Source organism: Boleophthalmus pectinirostris, unplaced genomic scaffold (genome assembly GCF_026225935.1).
Source record: "Boleophthalmus pectinirostris isolate CB_2022bp ecotype Guang Dong unplaced genomic scaffold, ASM2622593v1 HiC_scaffold_19, whole genome shotgun sequence".
Taxonomy (NCBI): Eukaryota; Metazoa; Chordata; class Actinopteri; order Gobiiformes; family Gobiidae; genus Boleophthalmus; species Boleophthalmus pectinirostris.
This window is the reverse complement of record NW_026571140.1, coordinates 18,688,987-18,712,982: the sequence shown is the minus strand read 5'-3', so window position 1 is coordinate 18,712,982 and position 23,996 is coordinate 18,688,987. Positions and strand designations below refer to the sequence as shown.

General features: G+C 37.5%; 5 protein-coding genes and 1 long non-coding RNA gene across 7 annotated transcripts; 4 read left to right on the top strand and 2 right to left on the bottom strand.

The window, feature by feature from the left end:
- Nucleotides 1-869: 869 nt before the first annotated feature.
- On the top strand, nt 870-5,185 carry chrna3 (cholinergic receptor, nicotinic, alpha 3). Its single transcript, XM_020941356.2, has 5 exons — nt 870-1,043; nt 2,263-2,307; nt 3,217-3,326; nt 3,545-4,745; nt 5,057-5,185. The coding sequence occupies exons 1-5, from the start codon at nt 888-890 to the stop codon at nt 5,183-5,185; spliced, it is 1,641 nt and encodes a 546-aa protein (XP_020797015.2). The 5' UTR covers nt 870-887.
- Nucleotides 5,186-8,081: 2,896 nt separating this feature from the next.
- Nucleotides 8,082-8,756, top strand: LOC110175230 (uncharacterized). The gene is made up of 5 exons (XR_002319220.1): nt 8,082-8,098; nt 8,180-8,259; nt 8,348-8,378; nt 8,452-8,534; nt 8,727-8,756. It is a non-coding gene; the product is annotated as an uncharacterized LOC110175230 (long non-coding RNA).
- A 948-nt stretch (nt 8,757-9,704) lies between these two features.
- On the bottom strand, nt 9,705-10,935 carry LOC110175365 (UDP-glucuronosyltransferase 2A1-like). Its single transcript, XM_055154839.1, has 4 exons — nt 10,840-10,935; nt 10,421-10,533; nt 9,796-10,287; nt 9,705-9,750 (listed from the first exon to the last, which is right to left on the bottom strand). The coding sequence occupies exons 1-4, from the start codon at nt 10,933-10,935 to the stop codon at nt 9,705-9,707; spliced, it is 747 nt and encodes a 248-aa protein (XP_055010814.1).
- Nucleotides 10,936-11,807: 872 nt separating this feature from the next.
- On the bottom strand, nt 11,808-16,375 carry chrna5 (cholinergic receptor, nicotinic, alpha 5). 2 transcript variants are annotated; one of them, XM_020941731.2, is made up of 8 exons: nt 16,217-16,375; nt 15,772-15,908; nt 14,612-14,763; nt 14,453-14,497; nt 13,874-13,983; nt 13,445-13,622; nt 12,684-13,376; nt 11,808-12,148 (listed from the first exon to the last, which is right to left on the bottom strand). In XM_020941731.2, exons 1-8 carry the CDS (start codon nt 16,234-16,236, stop codon nt 11,990-11,992), a joined length of 1,494 nt encoding a protein of 497 aa, XP_020797390.1. In that variant the 5' UTR covers nt 16,237-16,375; the 3' UTR covers nt 11,808-11,989. The 2 variants fall into 2 exon arrangements, with proteins under 2 accessions (XP_020797390.1, XP_055010763.1); XM_055154788.1 differs by lacking the exon at nt 16,217-16,375 and having other exon boundaries at nt 14,612-15,346; nt 15,772-15,899.
- A 468-nt stretch (nt 16,376-16,843) lies between these two features.
- On the top strand, nt 16,844-19,383 carry LOC110175530 (UDP-glucuronosyltransferase 2C1-like). The gene is made up of 2 exons (XM_055154786.1): nt 16,844-17,310; nt 17,730-19,383. The coding sequence occupies exon 2, from the start codon at nt 17,730-17,732 to the stop codon at nt 19,314-19,316; it is 1,587 nt and encodes a 528-aa protein (XP_055010761.1). The 5' UTR covers nt 16,844-17,310; the 3' UTR covers nt 19,317-19,383.
- Nucleotides 19,384-19,545: 162 nt separating this feature from the next.
- Nucleotides 19,546-23,318, top strand: LOC110175363 (UDP-glucuronosyltransferase 2A1-like). Its single transcript, XM_055154787.1, has one exon. It carries the CDS (start codon nt 20,695-20,697, stop codon nt 22,264-22,266), a length of 1,572 nt encoding a protein of 523 aa, XP_055010762.1. The 5' UTR covers nt 19,546-20,694; the 3' UTR covers nt 22,267-23,318.
- The last annotated feature ends 678 nt before the right edge of the window (nt 23,319-23,996 follow it).

Below are 23,996 nucleotides of genomic sequence, written 5' to 3'. Positions count from 1 at the left end.
TACGTCTAATACCTATTCAACCAGAAGTCTATCAGTGGCTATAGGGTACAGTTAGGCGACAAGCCGGTATTGCTCGAATAGCCACACCACTATGCAGTTTCCCTGTTTCATAAACTTAGGAACTTTCCCAATGCATGTCAACGTTTCACTTCAAATTCGCAACGAATAGAGGACTAGCACTTTGCAGCCTAGCAGAGTTAAAGATTTACTTTGGGGTAAAACGCAATGTAGGCCTAGGTGATAAAGTTATGTATACTACTATTAACATTAGGCTATTTACCTCAGTTTGCACATAATGAGTTTACCATAGCATAGTACTACTGCAGCAATACACTATCAGTGCGTTGACCACCCCTAGGTCTAGGTCAAGACACCATTGTATGGTCACTTCAGCCGCAGCGCTCCCACGCGCTCTGCAGTACCGTGCGCACGCACGCACGCACAGTGGCGCGCACCATGGCCTCTCTCTCCACGCTCTGCCTCTGCCCTCCCGGCTCTGTCTCAACAGCTGCTTTCTCTTCTCACTTTCTCCTCTTGTCTGCCTCACGGAGCACTGCTCTCATCCTGCGGGCTCATGTAGCCGTGTCCACTGCTCAGCGATGAAGTCTGCCACTTTTCTTTGGTCCATCTCTTTGATTTTAGCATCTCTGAAGCCGGGTGAGTTAAACTCTTTCTTTAAACTTTAAATAGCCTACTTGTTGCTTTGCTTTTTTGAAAGCGAAATCACAGAATATGTTTCAAATGTTTAAAATTAACCGATAAAAAGCTAAACTTTCCCTAGAATTCTATAGGGCTATGTGACCTACAGATACAGCAGTTGCTATATGCAGAATGCAGCTCTCTATGTCTACAAGGTAACTAGAGCTATACTGCAGCTGCTAATATACATGTCTGACCCCACAGGTACCTCTGGTTCAGATGCTGAACATAAGCTCTTCTCTGTGATATTCTCTAACTACAATCAATACATCCGGCCAGTGGAGAATGTGTCTGACCCTGTCATCGTGCAGTTTGAAGTGTCCATGTCACAGCTGGTCAAAGTGGTGAGCTATTGCCTTTTACTTTGAATGAAGGGTTTTATTGCTCAGTGTGAGACACCTGACATAGCCTTTGCTTTATAACATCTCCAGAGTAAAGAGGATGCCTTCCGGTATGTGCAGCATAAGATGGAAAATGTCAGCTTTTTGATTGCTGCTCTTAGTTGTGCCTCCACTCATGAATCGTCCACTACTGCTTCAGACAAGCACTCATGAAGGAGTCTGGATATCTGGCAGACACTGTGCTCACTTACAGGCAAAGGGTTGTAAAATATCAAGATCTGAGGTAGCTTTTTTCTAAATATTTTAAAGAAAATTGCGCTTTTTGTTCCACTAGGGAGGGATTAATGGTAATACTTTTCTTATCCCTTAACAATCCATAATAAATGAAAGTTGTGCTTATAGCAGGCTTTGTGTATTTTTCGAGAGATCTTTTAGCCCTTTGTAGCAATGATATTGTAAGAACAAAGTTGTTCTAGTTTATTAGTTAAAGTTAAATATATAAAATTATGTGTTAAATTCTGTAATCATGTAAAAGGCACATGTCACAGTATTTGTATTGGATATCTGCCAGTCTAACAAACAAGAATATATATTCTTGCTTGCTCAGTTAATAGCTTATTGCAGCTTACAGCGCTGATGGATGACTGTTATTCCCCATCCCACACCTGATGCCTCTAACCTAGTTGCAATTGGCTGTGCTCAGCCTGTGTCAATTACGGCAGGCTACATCAGCTCATCTAGGCCATAAAATAGCTCATCCGCCCGAGCAGCGTCACCTATCATTGCACAATCAGGGAATAGTTCCACATGCTCCCGGGCCCGGGTGGTATTTTGATTTGGAAAACATTAGGGTTTGTAATCAGTAAATCAACTCATCTAAGCAAAATTTGTTTTATCAGAGGGCTCTTGGGTAAAAGATTTAGTTCATTTATTTTTACCATAAGTGTATTCTAGTGCCACTTGTTTCAATATGCATAGCTGATGACAATTATGATTTCAATTTCACAGATTGAAGTAATGATATTTTTGATTGTTAGGGTTAGGAATGAATGGACTGCTTACTTTTGTATTAAGTCTGCATTATGCCATTTTTCAGTTCACACCATCAACCTGGCTCCAGCTCTCATTTGTATTGTTCTCCCGTACAAAAGAAGCATAACTTCCAGCGGTTCCATTTGAAGATTTTATAATTAAATTAATGCATTTCTTCTTTGTATTTCAGGATGAGGTGAATCAGATCATGGAGACAAATCTTTGGCTGAGACATGTAAGTTTGCTGTGTACAAATGGACCTTGAACAAGGTTAGGTATGGATCCAAGTGTCTGTCATAAATGATTGTCCTTGGCTAGACAGATAACTTGCATTATTCATGAGACAGTCTTTTTAAACATTTATTGATCCCTGAGTTCCAAACATAAACTGATTTTTTAAATATAATTAATACATATTCTGGCATGATTTGTTTTGAGTACAATACCAAGCCTCAAGTCTAAATGTAGCCTACCTCCATTATAATAGTAGCTTTGTGGAAATGGTTATTTTCAGTGTCTCATAACTCATAAACTGCTACGGATTCTCAGAAGCACGATACATCAAATAGAAAAAAGAAGGTTCATTTTCCCCACTAGCTATTTTAATTTAGCATCACATTGCAGCGTTTTATTGTTTTCCTATAATTAAGTTTAAAAAATGTTACGACTCTGGTGGGTGGTTTATGAGTCTCATGAGGATCTTTTGTTATAAAATGGAGGTCACACAACTCCAGCTAAAAGGTCCATAAAACACAACGTAAAATCTTAGTTAGCTTATTAATGTAAACTGTCTGTATTCAATATACTAATTTACCCACAAGAATGCTGACTGCATTTATATTTTTACATATAAATATAAAAAATCTTTAAATTCTGTGTCCTGAAACAGTAAGATATAAGCCAAATTCAACTCCTACTGCCCCCTCTCCATACATAAAGAACATTAGCCACCGTGTCTCCATTGTCTGTGGAGCTGTAGTAGTTTACCATTCCCAAAGTGACTGTTGAGTGTATGAATAATGAACTCAGCTTTACAAAGTGCTAGGAGACACTTAAAATGCATTCTATCAAATCTACTTTTCTTATTGACTGGTGCATCAGTATTCAAGTACATAAGCCATTTTCACCTGCAGTCCTTTTGTAGATATGGAATGACTACAAACTTCGATGGAATCCGAAAGAATTTGGAGGCGTAGAATTCATCAGAGTTCCTTCCAACCGGATTTGGAAACCTGACATAGTCCTTTACAACAAGTAAGATTTCAACACATTAAAAAAATTCTGAAGCACATCGTTGATTGTCAAATGCAGTCACAATGAAGGCTTGTTGCTTTATGTAGCCCACTGGTGTACTTGTTTGTAAGGACCACTTGGTGTTCCACAAATGAATGAGAATCAATTTTATAATGACTAAATTATTAACATATAAAAGTGTTGATTAATTCTTTCTTCATTTTCCTTTCTCTTTGCAGTGCAGTGGGAGATTTTCAGGTCGATGACAAAACCAAAGCTCTACTCCGCTACAACGGTGATGTAACTTGGATCCCACCGGCCATTTTTAAAAGCTCCTGTAAGATTGATGTCACTTACTTCCCCTTTGACTACCAAAATTGCACCATGAAGTTTGGCTCATGGACTTACGACAAAGCCAAGATAGACCTGGTTCTCATTGGATCCACTATTAACCTCAAAGACTTCTGGGAAAGTGGGGAGTGGATGATCATCGATGCTCCTGGCTACAAACATGATATCAAGTACAACTGTTGTGAAGAAATATACACGGACATTACTTATTCCTTATACATTCGGCGACTTCCTCTTTTTTATACTATCAACATGATCATCCCATGTCTCCTAATATCCTTCCTAACTGTCCTGGTTTTCTACTTACCATCCGACTGTGGAGAAAAGGTAACTCTATGCATTTCGGTGCTTTTGTCACTAACTGTCTTCCTATTGGTTATAACTGAAACTATCCCTTCAACTTCTTTAGTCATTCCTTTGATTGGTGAATACCTCCTTTTCACCATGATCTTTGTCACGCTTTCCATTGTAATAACAGTTTTTGTCCTAAACGTCCACTACCGCACACCCAAAACTCATACAATGCCACGATGGGTTCGGACAGTCTTTCTGAGTCTTCTACCCAAGATTATGTTTATGACCAGACCGGAGAGAGATCCAGATGGGGTGACAATATCCAGTGATAATATTCAGCATACAAAATCGTGTGCCATTCATTCGGCTGCTACATTGCAAAAAAAACATAAACCACAAGCTCTAGTGTGCAGCGTTGTGTCCAGCCTTGCGAACCGGCAAAGACTCCTCAACAACACAGAGTTATCCAATTTGAACAACCTCAACGGACCTCCAGGCAAAAGTACAGCCACTGGGATGCTGTGTTGTGAGGACAGGTGTAACCCTTGTTGGCATCAGAGGTCAAGCAAACTACCAGTGGACTCTGGAGGTGGGAGCGCCGGACTGGGCAGCCTGGGGGCACTGACCGGAGGGGGTGGGCCTTCCGGGACCACAGCAGGAAGTCAGTGTTCCAGCTCGGAATCTCTGGATGGGGGTCTGATGTCTCTATTGCCAATCTCTCCAGAGGTCAGAGAGGCCATTGAAAGCGTCAAATACATAGCGGAGAATATGAGGTTACAGAATGAAGCAAAGGAGGTAAGTGTAAATGTTAATGTCAGTGGTATAATAAGTGCGACAAAGGTTTTCGAATAACATTCATTTTCATACTGACTTGTTAAGAAAATGAGCCAGTCCCTCTTTCATCAGTAATTGTGTTTTATGACATTCTAAAGGCTTTTGGAATAATAATACTTTTATATATATATATATATATATATATATATATATATATATATATATATATATATATATATATATATATATATATATATATATATATATATATATAAAACTTACTTTGCACAGCTTTTCTATTGCTACAAGTGTTCTCTTTTTTCCCTTTGCAGGTTCAAGATGACTGGAAATATGTTGCCATGGTTATCGACAGGATCTTCTTGTGGGTTTTCGTTCTTGTGTGCATTCTGGGAACAGCTGGCCTCTTCCTACAGCCCCTGCTGCTGGGAGAGGATATTTAACTTATTTGGACTACATTAAAATACTCAGACCAGACACTGTACCATTTTTGGATTTTTCCTAAGGCAAAAAAGTGCTTTGTGGTAGAGATTTTATATGGTCTAAAGACATATATATTTTATTTTAAGAAAAAATTGTGTCAGAACATTTTAGATCTCCATTCAGGCACTTTTTTTTTTTTTTTTTAGGAAAAATAAGTTGTTAAATGTTGATGATAGTGCCATCTTGTGGTGGGAAATTTTATTTACGTGTTATGAACATTAACATATGCGTGATTGAATCGTGGGGCAATATATTTTTTTGTGTGGAACAAATTTCTTCTTTTAAATAAATAAATAAATAAATAACATGTAAATACATTAAATATATCTAAACTTGATTCTTGGTGATATTTTATATTACATTGTGCTGTCTCAATAAATACATTTCAACATTCCCTCCTTCCCAGTGGAGCTAACTCAGCTCTCTTTGCCTCCATACTGAATCATAATCAACATGAGAATGATGGAAAGATTATTGGCTTCCTTTAGTCATCAAACCATTTTCTGGGAATAAACATATTTGGTGGCTTTATAAACAAATGTCTGCCTCAGCATAGACATTACACATGGAACTATACTCTCACAGAAATTCATAAATACACACTTACTACACTATAATATAATCAGAAATGAAAACAAATGATCCAAATGATACATATTGACTTTACACTGATCTAGCAATAAGTGCACAAGCTTCATGAACAACCAATGAAAGATGCTACAAAAAGAAAATGCTGAAGAAAAAAAAAACAACATTTGTGAGTAGGCCTATATGGGAAAAAAGTATAATTATGAAGTATTATTTATTCTACTGTATCAAGAACAATCATTTATAAATTTTCCTTTCCTTACTATAGCCTTAGCTAATGACACACACACACACGCGCACGCACACACGCACGCACACACACACACGCACACACACGCACACACACGCACACACACACACACACACACACACACACACACACACACACACACACACACATTGAGTTTTCATGCCTCTTTGGGACAACATTGACTTGCATACTTTTCCTGGAAGCTTGACCTGGTTGACCATAGTCATTTTCAAAACCTAATATTTCAACGTTAAATCATGTTGATTCAATTAAATAATTTTTGTCAACCTGATTTTAGTCTACAGAGTGCATGTTCACACTGTATGCATGTATACACTCTAGCCCCCACAGTGTGCTACTCACCACACACATAAATACACAGGTTTAAATATGAGATGTATATTATTATGTATAGTGGGTTTGTTCAAGTAAACTGAAACCACAATTTCCTTTCAATTGAGACATGAACATTCTGCTGCAGATATTGTATTTGCCTCATACCAGCACAATGAATGCATTCACTATTCTGTTCAGTAAGTATTTGTCAATATTGAATTATAATTAAGTAGAACGCCATGTCTAATTGTGTACTTTTAAGGTATTTTGATGCATGAGGTGAAAAGCCAAACTGGTAAAGTTTTATTAAGTTTTATTTTCTTTATATAGATTTACTGTATGTTACACATTTGTGTTTAAATCACTTTGTTCTTTCAGATATTATACCTGCTAGAATTTTGGTTCCACAGAATGTTCTAAGTGAGAACAGTAACCTCCATGTGATATGCAGCACTTTTGGATCCATGAAACACACAGACGTCTCTGTTTATTTATGTAATAATGGAACTGGGGTCAAAAGACTGATCCAAAAAATTGAGGAAAATGATACTACATTCACATTAAACAAAGTTACACAGAAAGACAGCGGTGGATACAGCTGCGTTTACTCCAAGAAGGAGTATGAACCTTCTGAGGTCAAAGCCACAGGAAAAAACACCATACTAATTCATGTCATAGGTATATACAATACTTGTATTATTATTTATGTAATTTACTTCTCCATTTGTCATTTTTACAGTATTTTTGGTATGTTCATGAAGGTAGTAAATATAGCAGAAGTAATACAAATATTTTTTATTTATTCGTATCCAATAATTATTCTTTATTTTGTAAAACTTATATCTCTCTTGCAGCCAACTTTCAACCTGCTGACCTGTCACTATCTGGGCCATCTTCAGTCAGCCAAGGAGCACAAGTTGAATTTACATGTTCTCATCCAGAGGTTCTACAAACTATTGATAATTGCAGCTCCATCCAGTCATACCTGATGCGAGATAGGGTCGTTTACCAAGTGCAGGGGTTTGATGTGAAGAAGAGAGAGGCTAGATTTCTGATACAAGATGCTGTGCAGACAGATTCAGGTCTGTACACCTGTGTGGTTCGGCCTTCTCATTGCTTCAAGGAGGACGAAGAAAGGCTCACTGGAAATAATGCAATCAATCTTCAAGTCAAAGGTTAGTTCAGTACACCACTCAAGTCAAAATCTTAAGAATTGAAATAGGTTTTACATTACATAAAACTGGGATGATATAAAGGCTTTGTGTTAAACGATGCACTGTTAGTGGACCCTCTACCAAAAAGGTTATATACTGCATCTTTAAATAATTTAAATAACAGTAGGACTGTAAACGCAAGACTAAATAAATCACGACTTAAGCAGAACAAAACTGTATGAATTGGGCTGAATGAACCATTTTCTAAATAAGAATAATATTTGGTTTAAGAAAGGCTATGGCACAAATGTCTTCAATGCAGCTTAAGGTATAAGCTCAACCATTTGTTTCAATTCTCCTTTGAAGGTTTTCCTCTTGGACTAACAGCGTTTTTTGTAGTAATAACAGTGATGTTACTTCTGGGTATATGTCTTTGTGCAATGTGGAGAAGAGGTACGCTATAATATACCTGCATTCTGTTAAAGTGATTAAATATCCTAAAATAACTGTACATGTGACACCTCAACAGGTGCTGGCATTTCATGGTGAGATCTTGTTCTCCTTGATTTACAAAGTAGATAAATTCACTAGTTTAAGAGCTGAATTTATTATTTTATTGCTGCCAGTGTGAAGCATTCACAAGTTAATAGCAGGGATGTAACAGAACTCCAGAGGAACACAGAAAGAGAACCTTCTGATGCACAAGGTTTGAGAATCAAAACAATTGAGGAAAAATATATATAATAGCTAACACAGAATGTATGTAAACCAGTATCATTATGTTTGCTTTACAGAAGATTCCTTTGATGATGAAGATATTTCTTGGTAATAATTCAAAAATATATGTATTGTGCTTTCTTAATTTTATCCAATCTAACAAGATACTTGCAATTCTCAGGTATCAAAATTTGGGGACAGATGACCCCTACAGTTACGCATCTGACATTGTCCCTGAGTATGATGATGTCTTGCCTTCTGAAGGTAGTTGACTGTTATTGATGTCCAAGTTCATAGAATTATATTTGTAATGACATTATGGACTTCATAAAAACATATTATTCTCAGTGAGATGTCATGGAAAACCCTAGACTAAACTAGAATATTGTATATCTGAAGTCATTCTAATAATATAATAGCTGTAATAGCTCAAAATACTGTTCTTCTCAACAACAGGTCCCTCGGATGGAAACCCCAATACATCACCATATGCTACTTGCAAAAAGACTTGTAGAGTAGAGTGTAGAGAAGAGAAGTGTTAAAAAGTGAAATGTTTTTTCTTTTTTTTAATGTTACATTTTATTACAGAATTAACAAGACTGCATTTTGTAACACTGTGACAGATGTATGAATGAACAGAAATGGCCTATTTTATTTCCATTCTAACATTAGACTATTCCTTGAAGTAACTTAGGTCTACTCGTGTTTCAGTATTCATTTTGATGTGCTTAAAACTTAGTTATGATTAAACTTAAGCTTAAAGAGATTGAATCAGTCTCCTCTGTTAAAAAACAACTTTTAACAAACCTATTGATTAAACATTTGAATTAAAATATGAAAAAGTATTAAATGTGGAATTATGGATGTTTTAGTTCTTTAAGTACACAGTTATAAATTGATTACTTGCTGGTGGATATTTATCACTTAACTATGGTATTGGTTTAAGTAAATCATAAAATGTAAAACTTTTATTATAAAGAACTGTAACTCTATTTGTGGCCTAGATTTTGAGTGCACGTTAAGAACTACTCTTTTATGACTTTCATTTTACTTTCATAGACTCTATTCTTTACTATAAAAAATACATTTTGAAAAGACTTTTTGGCGTTGTAACAAAATCTCTTAGCATGTAGCTACATGCATGTACACGTAGATTATACTTTTTATTGCACAAGCATAAGTTGTACTATAATTTCGCATTAACCACGTACATTTCTTTTCCCATTATGTTTAAAATGTGTGAAAATGCGTAAATGTGAACAGTGCTCAGTGTGCAATTTAAGAACTTCCGCCAGGGGGAGCAAGGAACACCCAAGTTTAGAAGTTAATTAAATATCCACAGCCTATTGTCAAAAATGTGTTTAGAGTATGAGTTTGCTTGTTCGTTCAAAGTGAAAAAGAATCAAAGTGCAGAATTATTACGATTAACAAACTTTAGTGTGATTTGAACTTTTCTAGCTTTTTCTCTGCACAGCCACCTCTACAACATAGTAGGGGAAGACATGAAATGGCTAGAACTGCTGACAAAACAACAATCACATCGATAGAGTAATAAGAATACCATGGCATTCTGTAGGACTCGGATTTCAAATGAGCTGCTCCTTTGTGTCTCATGACAAACTCTATCCAGAAGATGGCGCTGTTGAGCGGCTGTATTGGCTGGTCTCTGTGGAGCCTGGACAGTCTCTGCATGTTCTCCCTGTATGACTGGTCAGATAAGACTTCCTGAACAACACTGAGAAAGTTATTTTTATTTACTGTGGACAAAGAGAGTATTTTAGCCCCTCCCCTTGCTTGTAGGCGCAGCAAGTTATCATACTGGTCAAAGAACACAGGTACACCCACTACAGGCACTCCATGATACATAGCTTCTTGAAGTCCATTTGTTCCCCCATGAGCCACAAACAGTCTTGTTTTGGGGTGTCCCAGGATGTCATTCTGAGGAATCCAGTCCACAAGTAAAGTGTTGTTTCCCAGTGAGGCTGGTATGTAGCCTTTATGTTTCCAGATGACTTTCTGTGGCAGTTTAGCAAAAGCTGCTGCTATGTCATCTGTCAAACCACGAGGAAGTTCATTCACAAAATGTCCCCATAGACATGAGGATAACTCCATGGTCTCCAGAGCTTTGAATAAAGTCCTCTATTTGTGGAGGGAGTGGTTTAGCAGGTTTACACTGGAACCCTCCCATATAGACCATATTAGGCATTGTGGGACGTGGAAACTCAAACACAAAGTCCACTCGCATTAACCAGATATCTGCCCCCTGTAACAAATGCCTATATCTAACTTTAGGTCCAAAGAACTCTGTACACACTGCTTGATATTGTGGGTCTATTAAGAACGTATCCTGCACCTGCCATAAAAGGTAGAACAAGATATTGATGAGTCTCTGTACAAAAGTCATTTTATCAGACAGTCCTGAAATAGTCATGGGAATGTATGATAAAGGTGAAGGTGCAGTAGCCAAATGCCCCTCTCCACTTGTAACCCAGCGTACATTATAGACCAATGGTAATTTAAGATAGTGAGCAAGCATAATTCCAGCCCCCCACGCAGGGTCAGTGAGCACCAAGTCGTATTTACTCTGATTCAGACGCTTCATCAAATCTATATCCGTGAACATGCTCCTTGCCATTTTGCAGATGAGACTGTGCATGTCATACATTGCCGTAAACATCTCCAATTGTAAACTTGCAAAGGTCATAAAAGAACCTCCCCCTCTCTCCAAAGCAAAAATCTTTTCCAGTATTGGATTCATAAAATCATGATTGAAGGCTTCTTCAATATGAACTGTGACTGTATTGAAATATTTGGAGTTGTCTGGGATGTACCAGCTTTTTGTAGTCTGTACAACTGTAATGGTGTGCCCATTAGAGTGAAGAGCTTTGATTATGATGTCCATGTTAATCCAATGACTCCCCTCCAAAGGAACAATGAGAATCTTGCCACAATCGTAAGTACTCCACAACATGGACAGAAAAATTAAAAAGAATACATTATCTTTAGAATTCCTCTGAACATGTGCCATCTTTTCCCTGAAATAATTACATATCATTAATGAATATGTTATAAAATATACAAATTATGAAAACTACTGTGCAAAACTAACCTTTTTACTTTGGAGTAGGAGCCAGTTCTCTGTTTATCTGTAAATGGTGAGAAAGAGTTCTTCACACCAGCATAAAATACCAGAGTTTATGTAAGAAGATTAGGTTCTTAAGAGGACCTTTCTTATCCGGTAACAAAAACCCTTTGTAAAAAACTGACAGAACAACCTATGCCTTAAATACACTTGTAGTTATCATGTTAGAGCATGTTAAGTTGCAGCACAGACAGTGACGGACAGGGACCAAAAAACAGCTATGGACTTTTCCCCCACAAATCGGCCTACGGTGAAAATTGAGGACCAAGGTGGGGGTGGGGGTTGGCGCTCAATTCGGGAAGTTGGAAACTGAGGAATCTGGAGAGAGAACGCACAGATTGCCAGTCTGCCCCTGAGCACAGGTTATAGAATTTATCTCAACACTGAATCGCATATATAGTCCAGATGTTTTATTGTAATATATATTATACTTTTCAATTTGTTTGAAACAGTAGACTCTAACTCAAAAAACAAATCATAACATCTGCAGATTGCACCTTGCTCCTAGTGTCCTCAAACAGCCTCCTCCATCATGAGGTGTGTGCTTTTTATATATGCTGTTCACATGGTTTTATTTTTAAAGAGTACTTCCACTATAATCAGGAACAACAATGCTGGCCCATTTGTAGATAACTGGGATGAAGAGCAGGGCAGAACCAAGCACTGATACCAGGAGGAAGGCCCAGAGAAACATTCGGTCCAACACTTGGGCAACGTACTTCCAGTCCTGTACCACCTGCAGAGAAAGCACCTCTTTAAATATACAGCAGGGTTTCTATAAACAAGCACATACAACATAACATAATAATATACCATACTGTATATTGCCCAATTTAGAAATGGAAATGGTAAGCAAACAGAGCCTGGATCAATCATTTTCAAAACAGTCAACTTTGTAGTAACTTGTCATGTGTGACTGGTGAATTGTTTCTGAGATAAGATTTCGGCTTTTACCCTACATGTTTATACTGTCTTGGATGCATGCCAGCTCAACACCAGTAACCTAAAGTTTAATCAGTAACTATCTCCTCCAGTGTAAACAACTTGTACAAAATGGAAACTGGCATTGGTTTTATTTGTGTGTATGGTTTTCAGATGACATGTTCTATAGACATATGATTAGTAGAAAAAGGGAAAAAAATCATAAATAAGTATTGATGTGGTATAATAAGAAATTAGCTTAAAAATATGTCACCATCAAAATATGTCTGTGACATCACATTCTGAAAACTACCATTAAAGTGAATTCAAATGGCCATATTAACAATTACCTCTCTAACTTCATTTTCCTTTACCACATGCATGGTTATGTAGCGAATGGAATCCAGTGCTGCTTGTAGGCTCTGTCTTTTGTTGAGAAGTGGAGTGAGTTCTGGAGAGGAACCTTCCAGACCAAGTCCTAGAGTCCCAATAGTCCCGGCCACTCCGCTGGTGGCATATCGATCCACATGGCTGCGCATGCACAACAATTTAGGCAGTCGATGCAGGAATATCTTTCTGACCCATGGTGCCATGCCATGATGTGTTGATGAGGAGCGATGGTGTATGTTTATGGCAAATACAGTGATAACTATAGAAAGAGTAACAAATATCATGGTAAACACCAAATATTCTCCAATGAGTGGGATGGCCTTGGATGAGGAAGGTATGATCTCTTCAATAACTAAGAGGAAAACAGTGAGAGAGACCAGAACTGAAGTGCAGAGTGAGATCTTCTCACCACCGTTGGACGGTAAGTAGAAAACAAGGATGGTGAGAAAAGATAGTCCAATACAAGGGATGATGAGGAACAGGGTGTAGAAAAGAGGTAGTCGACGAATGATGAAGAAGTATGTGATAGTGGGGTAGGAAGTACTGCCATCTCTCCTTAAACCACGGCTGCCAGTGGCTTTGACAATCTCCCATTCACCATTGTCAAAATAGTCCTGTTTGTCCACATGGAAGTCCTCCAGAATTATGTCAACCTGGAAGACAAAAATATTTTATTTGTGCTACTTTTTAATGTAATAATACCTTCAAGGTAAATACTAACCTGTGAGCCATCATATGTCCACGAGCCAAACTTCATTGAACAATTCTGGAGGTCAAAGGGAAAGAATGTGACGTCTATAGTGCAGGCAGACTTGTAATTGGCAGGAGGTGTCCAAGTTATAGTCCCATCATACTTCACTACAGCTTTGGTTACTGTACCTTCAAAACGACCATCTGAACTGTAGATTTAAAATTGATCATTATATAGATTTTTAAGAGCAAATCAGTATTTGCTCTGACAGGTTGTTCTGGTTTTCATTTGAGTATCTAATTAAGACTTAGCACGTTTTCTAATAATAACAAATGGAGTAAGGCCATCCATACAAACATACATAATTTTGGTAATAATAATAGCAACTGTGAATGGTGGTTATATTAGAGAAATATGTAAGGTATGTATGATGTATCAGCAAAATAACATGTGACATACTTATCATACAGCACAACATCTGGGAGCCATATCCTGTCAGAGGGAACTCGGACGGCTGTGATTCCTAAATAGTCTTCTGGGTTCCACCTGAGTTTCATATCTGTCCATTCCTTCAAGCAAAACAAAAGAGGAGAACTGAAATGAGGCAATAAGAAATATACAAAGTGAAGATGACATTGACAATTCATTCACAAAAAGAATCCTATTATTTTCATTAAACAAGTGACATCCGTCTATTTCATAATTTCACACAATGTAATGAATCAATGTGAAAGCTAAGAATTGACTTAAAAACAATAGAACCGGCATAATTTACAAAATGGATGACACTCAAGACAACCAAGATCATGAATAAGGGTGACAGGGAAACATACAGGAGACAAGTACTAGCGGCAGGTGTGTGGGCAGAGAGCCATATGTCCCTAAATCTAACTGTCAGTGAAATGCTACCAGAATAGATAAAAATTGCTTCAAAAAGTGTTGTAAATTGCCAGAAGACAAATGGTCTGATTTGCTGTATTCTTTTGGTCTGATATTATCAGAACAGTGCATAAGTTAAAACTATGAAAGGAAAAATACCTGTTTCATCCACACATTGGTTGTCATAAGCTGATTTTTCTCATCCTAAAATCAACCCATACAAACAAAAAAAAGAAAATAATAGTTATAAATAATAGTGAAGTTAATACTTTTCCAGTTCATATAGTTTAATAAAGTTATAAATATGATCATTTTTACCACATCAACCAGCTGAGAGATAGCCAGTCCAAACTTCACATTAATAGTCTGGTTCAGATACTCAACTGGACGAACCCATTTCTGATAGTTGCCAAAGAGGTATTTAAAAAGCTTGTCCTCTGCTTTTGCATAAGAAGAGAGGTTTGGAACCCCTAAAATAACAACAACAAAAAATTAAATTGAAAAGACACTTTCAAATTCACAGGATGTGTTACTCAGATTCTAATATTTAGACAGACATCTGTAGAAGAACACAACAATGCAGCACCAACAGGAATTTCCAACAAACAGTTTTGTTAGGTCAACATATTACAGAAAGTCGTAATTTACATTATGCAAAGCGATTTTAAGTAATTTTACATGATGTGCATTATGTGGAATAGTTACATTATGAAGTTATTTTGAAATGGATTATGCTGAAGCTAGTAAGTGCTATAACTCAGCAGAGTATTTTGCAAAACTGGGCTGAAAGAGAAAATAAAATATTGATCCTTTTTTTTTTATATGCAATAAAATCCTTTCCCCCCTCTGTGGGTCACCATCGCAGTAATAAATTTAATTTATGGAGAAAGATTGTGGCTGAAGCCCAGCTACAGGGGCTTTACAAATGCATGCTGTCACACAAACGTGGATCAATATAGACAAAGGCTATAACACCATCAGTCACTGAGTAGGAAATCAACAAATTCATCATCTCTGTTGCCTCCAAAGATATATTTCAAGAATCCTGATGAACTGGACAAAAGAAAAAGACAAAACACATAAGTATAGAAACTGCCACATAATATGTTAACATTATATAGCCTAATGGTTGTAAATAAATAAAATGTTAAACACTGTAGTAACTGAATAATGGAAAATTAGAGAAAAGGAACAAATGACCCCATAGTACCACTAAGCACAACACTGAGAGACATACAGAAATACTAAGTATATTGAGGATCATAATACTAATTATTATTATATTATTTTATTTGATTCTACTATAATTCCTAAAGAAGGGTCAACTTTCAATGTCAATTTATTTAACTGTCAGCCTATAGCCTAAGCCAATCATTAGCAATCCCCTCCAATTCCATATAAGTCATACACAAAATGTACATATCCCTTTAATGAATAGATGAGTGTATGGATGAGTGTATGGATGAGTGTAAACTTACGCAGTGAGTGGCACAGGTGGTTACAGGAGAACAGGAGCAGCAGGAGGAGCAGCGATGTGCCGGAGGTGTCTGCTCCTCCAGCTCTCACCATCATATCAGTGAAAGCACCAATTTCTCGCAGAACAAGCTTTATTGTCCTACAAAACAAACACACCGTATTTACACATATAATGTCTGAGGAGAAAATTTTACCCTATTATATTTACCACAGGGATAGCTACAGTGTCTCTGATAATGACTATATGAATCTATGTTAAATACAGAGAATGGGATGTATGAATAAAAACAGACATCTCAGCATCATGGATAACCTCACATAAAATACAGCATTTGAAATGAAGACTAAGAAATACCCTTCCTCGTCTTTCACCTTGCTAACCTACCGTACCATAGCTTAACATCTGCGCACATCACAGTTGCCCAAACAAATGGTGTGTGAGCATACCTTGCCCAAGGCTCTGTCATCAGGGCACGCTCACGACAGAAGCAGGGTTGCTTCGATGCTCCTCTTTTCCTCCATGCAGTTTCCTTTCGCTGCCTGGTGATGATGATGATGATGCTTCACTCAGAGCTTTCTTCAATTGTGAATACAAGGCAAGCCCCATCTTTGTCTCCACCCCCTCTTCCTCTTCTGATATGAGCCCACCCCACCCCCTCCTTCACAGTATCCCTGATCATTTTGCAGCATTGATACCAGCCTGAGTGGGTTTACTTTAGAGATGACAGAATAGAAGAATAACATATTCTTATCCACAGGGTCTATATAGCTTTCTGGGTAGCCTATTCATACCGACTTTTTACCTTTTAAATTTAGGGCTACGGCAAACTATGTCCAGGACAGCTTAAAATAAAAATTGTAGCCACGGTGGAGACTGACCATAACGATTATTGGTTGCTACTTGAACCCCATTTTACTGAATTTGCTGTGGTCTTAAAAGACTCATATAGCCACATTTATGGTTCTAGCCTATTCAACTACTTCCATAGCCACAACCAGTGTATTACCGGTGTCACCGACCTAGTGATGCACGCGTTTCCCTATTATGGGTCAAGATACCTGGCACAACTGAGCTAAAAATATAACTTGAAAATTAGGCTGCTCACAATGTTGCTGGCAAGCTGTTACTTATGTCATACACGTGTCCTATTTCTAAAAGCGATAGTCTACATCTTGCGCACTATAGTTTACGGATGGCACCGCTCCAAAGTCGGAAGAGGCGCATCGGCTTCACAAAACGCCAAAACCAATCACAATCCAACAGTAGTGCTGGGGTTGGAGTCAGAAGTGTTAACTGTTTCGGTGCAGAGTACGGTAACAAAACAACTCTTGAACCCAGTTCAGCTTACTTCTGAGGCCCAGAGTAACTGTTCCGGCTTTTGTTCTCCTAAAATTCTGAACTGAAAGAATTCTGAAATAGCCTTCGACGAGTAGGCTAGAAGACACGATTACTGCATTCAGATCCTTTCTTGGAGCCACTTTTAGCACACAGCTTTTGCAGTGTGGGAACGTGTCTGGACTGCTACCCTTCTGACAAAATTGTAAGTACTCTTTTCAGGGGAACACCTATGTGCAAGGCATACAGGCAGTATGAAGACCTATCACGAGCCTTTCCGCAGGAAAAGTGTACGAAAGGGCGTAGGAAGTTGTTGACGAAATGGCATACGGAAAAGGCATAGTCTAAAGTTTGAATTTGTGCTGCAAGCAAGGGTATAAGGGGATATATAGAACTGACTTTAGGGAAGTTGAACCGCAAGTCACGCCTTAGTGAAGATGACACAAATCTATTACATTTAGCTTCAGCCATAACTTAAACATTTAAATAGGATGTACATAGGCTACTACAGTGTTGAATTTGTTTATAAAAGACTGAGCGCTGAATTAGCCTTTGCCCTATGGAAATATCCTGACATGAAATTTAACTTAACTGAAGAGAATTTGCGATTGCTTTATCTTTCAGATGAAGCTGTCTTGTTTTTGGAGTGCCATGCTTCTCTTTCTTCTTTCCGGACTCAGAGACTGTGATGGCGGTAATATTTTGGTATTTCCAGTTGATGGAAGTCATTGGATAAACATGGATATCATAATAAAGGCACTGCACTCTAGAGGCCACAATATTACTGTCATACGATCCACTCACAGCTGGTACATCAAAGAGAGCTCATCTTATTACACGACTATTACTGTTCCAGTGGAAGGAAGTGTGGTTAACAAAGAGTATATAACAAAGATCGTTAAAAATGTCATGGATTTTCAAAGTGGTGAACTTCCATTGATGACTTTTCTCAAAGTATCAGTAGGGATGTTCAGCACGTTTGCTGAATTTCACCAAAATGTGTGTAATTTTGTGGCAGCAATTCTTAATAATGATGGGCTAATTCAGACCATGAAGGCCAGCAATTTTGATCTCATGTTAACTGATCCTGCCTGGGGAGGTGGTGTCATTTTAGGCAAATATTTAAATCTTCCGTTGGTCTATAATGTTCGCTGGGTTATTACAAAAGATGCACATTCATGTCTTGCTCCTTCCCCTATCTCATATATCCCTTTAACAGGAACTGCCTATACTGATAAGATGACTTTTCTGCAGAGGGTCAATAATGTGATTTTAAATGTCATCACACAAACGCAGTACTCTCTTGTTGTGATGCACACATATCAGCAACTGTCTGAAAAATATTTTGGACCAAGCATCAACTTTAACGATTTAGTTCTTGATGCTGAAATCTGGTTAATGAGAGTGGACTTTGTGTTTGAGTTTCCACGTCCCACAATGCCTAATGTGGTCTATATGGGAGGGTTCCAGTGTAAACCTGCTAACCCACTCCCTGCACAAATAGAGGACTTTATTCAAAGCTCTGGAGACCATGGAGTTATCCTCATGTCTATGGGGACATTTGTGAATGAACTTCCTCGTGGTTTGACAGATGACATAGCAGCAGCTTTTGCTAAACTGCCACAGAAAGTCATCTGGAAACATAAAGGCTACATACCAGCCTCACTGGGAAACAACACTTTACTTGTGGACTGGATTCCTCAGAATGACATCCTGGGACACCCCAAAACAAGACTGTTTGTGGCTCATGGGGGAACAAATGGACTTCAAGAAGCTATGTATCATGGAGTGCCTGTAGTGGGTGTACCTGTGTTCTTTGACCAGTATGATAACTTGCTGCGCCTACAAGCAAGGGGAGGGGCTAAAATACTCTCTTTGTCCACAGTAAATAAAAATAACTTTCTCAGTGTTGTTCAGGAAGTCTTATCTGACCAGTCATACAGGGAGAACATGCAGAGACTGTCCAGGCTCCACAGAGACCAGCCAATACAGCCGCTCAACAGCGCCATCTTCTGGATAGAGTTTGTCATGAGACACAAAGGAGCAGCTCATTTGAAATCCGAGTCCTACAGAATGCCATGGTATTCTTATCGCTCTGTAGATGTGGCTTGTTTTTTAGCAGCAATACTGGCACTTGTTCTTATAACCACTGCGATGTTGATTAGATGCTTATGTTATACATTGTGCATAAACAAAGCCAAACAAGATTGATTTGTAAACAACAAATTCACCCTGATCACACTGTTTAATGAAAAATATCTTGTAAATGTAACCTTTACACTGTTCAAATAAACAAAAGTTATTATATATAATATATATATATATATATATACATATATATATATATATATATATATATATATAATATATACACACACACACACACACACACATATATATATACACACACACACACACATATATATGAATATATATATAATTTGTGTTTCATGCTGTTTGAGGGATTTTAAATTATTTGGACTATTTTATTGAGAATTTATGTTTTTTTCACTTTATTGTTTTATCTATCCTAAGAAACATTAAGGACATTATTTTACAGCAATGGGAATCCTGGCATTTTGGCTTCACTAATTCTCCTTTGCCAATTCAATATGTCAGTAATATTTTATACAAACTAGAAGGCAGTGTTAAATTACAAAGAAATAAAAAAAAATCATCAAACATTTGGATTCTCACAATGTTATGAAGAGATAGCTTACTGTTCATAATAGAAGGCCTTAACAGACGGAATAAAAGGGTCACAGATCAAGTACGCTTGTCAAGATGTGGTTATACAACCACACGTACACAATGTAAAAGAAAGCAATCCAGCCAATAACAAGTGAGAGAAGGGATTTATGAGCTGTGATGTGTGAAGTCCACCATCATAAAATCTCAAGTATTTGTGAAGAAAGAACCATTTGAATATTCCGTCTCATGTGTCAGAAACTGTTGTAAGCTATTAAATATAAGACATCTGGACATTTAACGAAGACTCTTCACTGGACTCTCAATGTAAGTAATCAGTCTGCAGTAGTATGTTGCTTTGTACATTGCATGACTGAAAAGACAGAAAAGAGGCAAAAAATTTAAGTTGCTGAAAGAAATTGGCAAAAGATTAATCACATTAAAAGCAGCGAGCAACTGAACCAAAGACCTGGGAGGAGTGACTGTTGTCCTAATGCAAAGCCTAATGCTTAGAATGAATATAAATAATAACCCATGGACAAAATGCAGCATGTAGCCTAAAATATGATCTGAAAGGTAAATGTTTGTATTCACTAGTAGTTCTACTCATGGTCTCTCTGGGCTCATTTGTTATGAGTTTTGCAAAGCATCGGGAAGAGCATGCATACCTTCTGAATAAAATGAGAGAAACAGTGATCTCTATAGTAGAGATTTTAGGCTACGTAGTCTATACCAGGAGTCCGCTGGAGAGCTACTTTTACAAAACACTAATGGTAGAAGGCAATTCCTTTTTCTGAATCAAGCTGACAGTGGGGGCCACTATAGATGGGGTATAGTTAGAGAGTTAAGGTAAATATACAAATTTTCTCTAACTTTTTTCCTCTTATTCCTTAGATTTGTGATGCTTTGGGCTTTGTATGTGACCCTCTGCATGTTACTTCCATGTATTGTTCATGGGGGAAAAGTGCTTGTGTTTCCGATGGAGGGGAGCCATTGGGTGAACATGAAGGTTCTCATTGAAGAACTACATTCGAGAGGCCATGAGATTACAGTGGTTCGCTCCACTGACAGTTGGTACGTCAAGGAAAACTCCCAGTTGTACACTTCACTCACAGTGAACTTTCCCTCTGGATTTGATGAAAAGCTCCTATCTGATTATATTTCTAATCTGTTGGAAATCCAAAGACAAGGAAAGTCTGCCTGGACACGTTTCAGTCTTGAAATTGAGAATACACAGAAAGGTATTGAAATCAATAGAAAATGTAGTGAAATGATACAAGGTCTCATGGAAGATGAAATTAAAATGAAGTTCATTCGTGATTCAAAATTTGATCTCATTTTGACTGACCCTGTCATTCCCACTGGAGTTATCATTGCCCACTATCTGGGTGTGCCTCTTGTCTATAATGTCAGATGGGCCACTTTGGGTGAAGCTCATTTATCATTTGCACCTTCTCCTCTGTCCTACATACCAATGACTGGGACTATGTTCTCAGATAAAATGAGCTTTTTTGAGCGAGTTATTAATGTTTTAGTATATGCAATGGGATACATTCAAGTATCTTATTGTGTTTCACCATATCAAAGTCTAATTGAAAAGTATTTAGGCCCAGATAATGACTATTTTTCCATCTTTTTAAAAGCTGACCTTTGGCTCATGAGAGTGGACTTTGTGTTTGAGTTTCCACGTCCTACAATGCCTAATGTGGTCTATATGGGAGGGTTCCAGTGTAAACCTGCTAAACCACTCCCTCCACACTTAGAGGACTTTGTTCAAAGCTCTGGAGAACATGGAGTTATAATAATGTCACTTGGGACTTTAATTGGCTCTCTACCACATGACCTCAGTGAGGAGATTGCAGCAGCCTTTGCCAAATTACCACAGAAAGTAATCTGGCGATACACAGGGGACAAGCCATCTACTCTGGGAAACAACACGTTACTCGTTGAATGGATGCCTCAGAATGACCTCCTTGGACATCCAAAGACTAAAGTTTTTGTAGCCCATGGAGGAACAAATGGTGTCCAAGAGGCAATGTATCACGGAGTCCCAATTTTAGGGCTGCCTCTAATTTTTGATCAGCCAGATAATCTGTTCAGAATTGAAGAAAGACAAGCAGGAAAGATAATAGATATCTTCACAATGAATAGGGATATATTTTATGAAAGTCTTCAGGAAGTTTTACATGAGCCATCTTACAGGAATAATATGCAAAGACTGTCCAGACTACACAGAGACCACGCAATGAACCCCCTGAACAACGCCATCTTCTGGATAGAGTTTGTCATGAGACACAAAGGAGCGGCTCACCTCAGAACAGAATCATACAAAATGCCCTGGTATTCCTACCACTCTGTAGATGTAATCTTCTTCTTAGGTGGAGTTTGTTTTTTAACTTTGATTTGCCTTGTTGCCCTCTTCCAAAGTTTATACAAAACATGTTTTACTAGAGTGAAAAGAAAAATGAATTAACATTACACCTAAAAACATTATTTGTTATTGATTTGTTATTATGTTTAGTTATACACTCTGACATAGTCAGATAGTTCCAATCACTAATACTGTGGAATATCTTTTGATATGAATAACTCAAGGCAACCGAAACAGTGAAATGCCTCCTGCTCCCTTCTGCTAGAGTGCCATTATCACATTTTAGAATCGGAAAATGTTTCAGCTATAACTGTAATAAGCATTAAACATCCCATGTGTATGAATGAGCAAACATCAGAGGTGAGATGTTAATGTATGGCCAGAAGCATGATAATATATGAGTAATATGTAAATTACATTTTCTTTGATACATTAAAACAACATAGCAATTACAAAATAATCACAACTAAACCCATTATCACATTAAAAACGTACTCAAACATTGTACTCAAAGTACCAAATAATAATAATAAAAATGTTTCATCAAATGTGTCCAAATTTGTAAGTAAATGTTAAACTCCAGAGCATGTGTCTTTAAATCTGATTATTGGACAAAAAAATCAGACCACTTACTCTTACTATCAGCATATATGTTTAAACACTGCAAACAAAAAAGTGTGGCACTAATTACATAATATTAGCTGCCAAGTTAAGAATACTTAACATGAACCAAAGTCACAACTGACTGCACTTACTGTGTAAATGTAAAAGTACATTAATACAATATAGAACATATCTAGTAAAAGCATAAAGTTCACTGAAATGTGGCTAGTGTGAGTTGAAGAATCAGGTTTCAAATGATTTTTTTTTCTAGTTTTTGTTCCACTGTCTTCACAAAAACTCTATAAAAACTTCATGATGTCATAAGACAAATGTTAATGCTTCATTTGATGGGTCTCTCTTATTTAAAAATGTCATGTTTATCTTGTTATAAATCATAACTAAAATAAAATTAAATGTTTTACATATGCATGTATAATGGATTCATTGCATTTAAACACATTGAAATTAAAGGTCTTTACCTAATCAACAATAATAACTAGACCAATAACTAGATGGATGTTTATGTAATTTCAGCAGCACAGGAAATTTTGATTGAGTATTACAGGGCACTTGTTCCATAAATGGCACTTGGTGGAATAAGAGTCTGTATTTACAAAGTTTTCATGTTGACAAATAGGATGCACACAGAAGATTTTCTCATGATGTTCTGGTGCGCACAGAGCTCATCCTTAGAACTGTGAGTTCTGCCACATCTGCATCCTGTAACTCCACTTCTTGCTGGCAGCTTTCTCGTATAACATACACTACGAGACCCACACAGATAAAAATAAGGAGGACTATGCCTATGACCTAGAAGATAAAAACAAAAAATGGAGGAAACCATAATTTTGCATTTAAAATTTGTAAATCAGTATCTTTAACTTTCCAAACAGTGTGTTATCTCACCTGAGAAAAAACAAAAAGTTGTTGTGAACGGAGCATCAGTTCTTGTGTGGTTACTTCTCCCTCACTTATTGGCTCACACCATTTCTGTGGAGCAGCTTTGTCTACTATTACAAATCTGCCCTCCCAGTCTGTCATAGCACAAGCAAAGTACTGGCCATCGAGGAACAACAGAATGAGCCATACAATCGCAGGAACAAAACTAGAAAGGGACACGGTTTTCCTGCACCATATGTCACACCTGCATCCTTGAATGATCAGCATCAGGGTGAAGGCCATGACGGCAGGAATGATGAAGAAGGCAGATGAAAACACTCCGTTCCATG

What these genes read in the sequence shown, in the direction of transcription:
- chrna3 (XM_020941356.2), top strand. Translation starts at nt 888, where the DNA reads ATGTCTGACCCCACAGGTACCTCTGGTTCAGATGCTGAACATAAGCTC. An exon ending in GACATAGTCCTTTACAACAA is followed by an intron (nt 3,327 to 3,544) that starts GTAAGATTTCAA and finishes TTCTCTTTGCAG; the next exon opens with TGCAGTGGGAGATTTTCAGG. An exon ending in TACAGAATGAAGCAAAGGAG is followed by an intron (nt 4,746 to 5,056) that starts GTAAGTGTAAAT and finishes TTCCCTTTGCAG; the next exon opens with GTTCAAGATGACTGGAAATA.
- LOC110175365 (XM_055154839.1), bottom strand. Translation starts at nt 10,935, where the DNA reads ATGTATGACATGCACAGTCTCATCTGCAAAATGGCAAGGAGCATGTTC. An exon ending in AAACCTGCTAAACCACTCCC is followed by an intron (nt 10,288 to 10,420) that starts TCCACAAATAGA and finishes TAAACTGCCACA; the next exon opens with GAAAGTCATCTGGAAACATA. An exon ending in ATCGATGTGATTGTTGTTTT is followed by an intron (nt 9,751 to 9,795) that starts GTCAGCAGTTCT and finishes ACTATGTTGTAG; the next exon opens with AGGTGGCTGTGCAGAGAAAA.
- chrna5 (XM_020941731.2), bottom strand. Translation starts at nt 16,236, where the DNA reads ATGACAGAGCCTTGGGCAAG. An exon ending in TCTCTCAGCTGGTTGATGTG is followed by an intron (nt 14,498 to 14,611) that starts GTAAAAATGATC and finishes GGTTGATTTTAG; the next exon opens with GATGAGAAAAATCAGCTTAT. An exon ending in CCAATGTGTGGATGAAACAG is followed by an intron (nt 13,984 to 14,452) that starts GTATTTTTCCTT and finishes TTTTGCTTGAAG; the next exon opens with GAATGGACAGATATGAAACT.
- LOC110175530 (XM_055154786.1), top strand. Translation starts at nt 17,730, where the DNA reads ATGAAGCTGTCTTGTTTTTGGAGTGCCATGCTTCTCTTTCTTCTTTCC.
- LOC110175363 (XM_055154787.1), top strand. Translation starts at nt 20,695, where the DNA reads ATGCTTTGGGCTTTGTATGTGACCCTCTGCATGTTACTTCCATGTATT.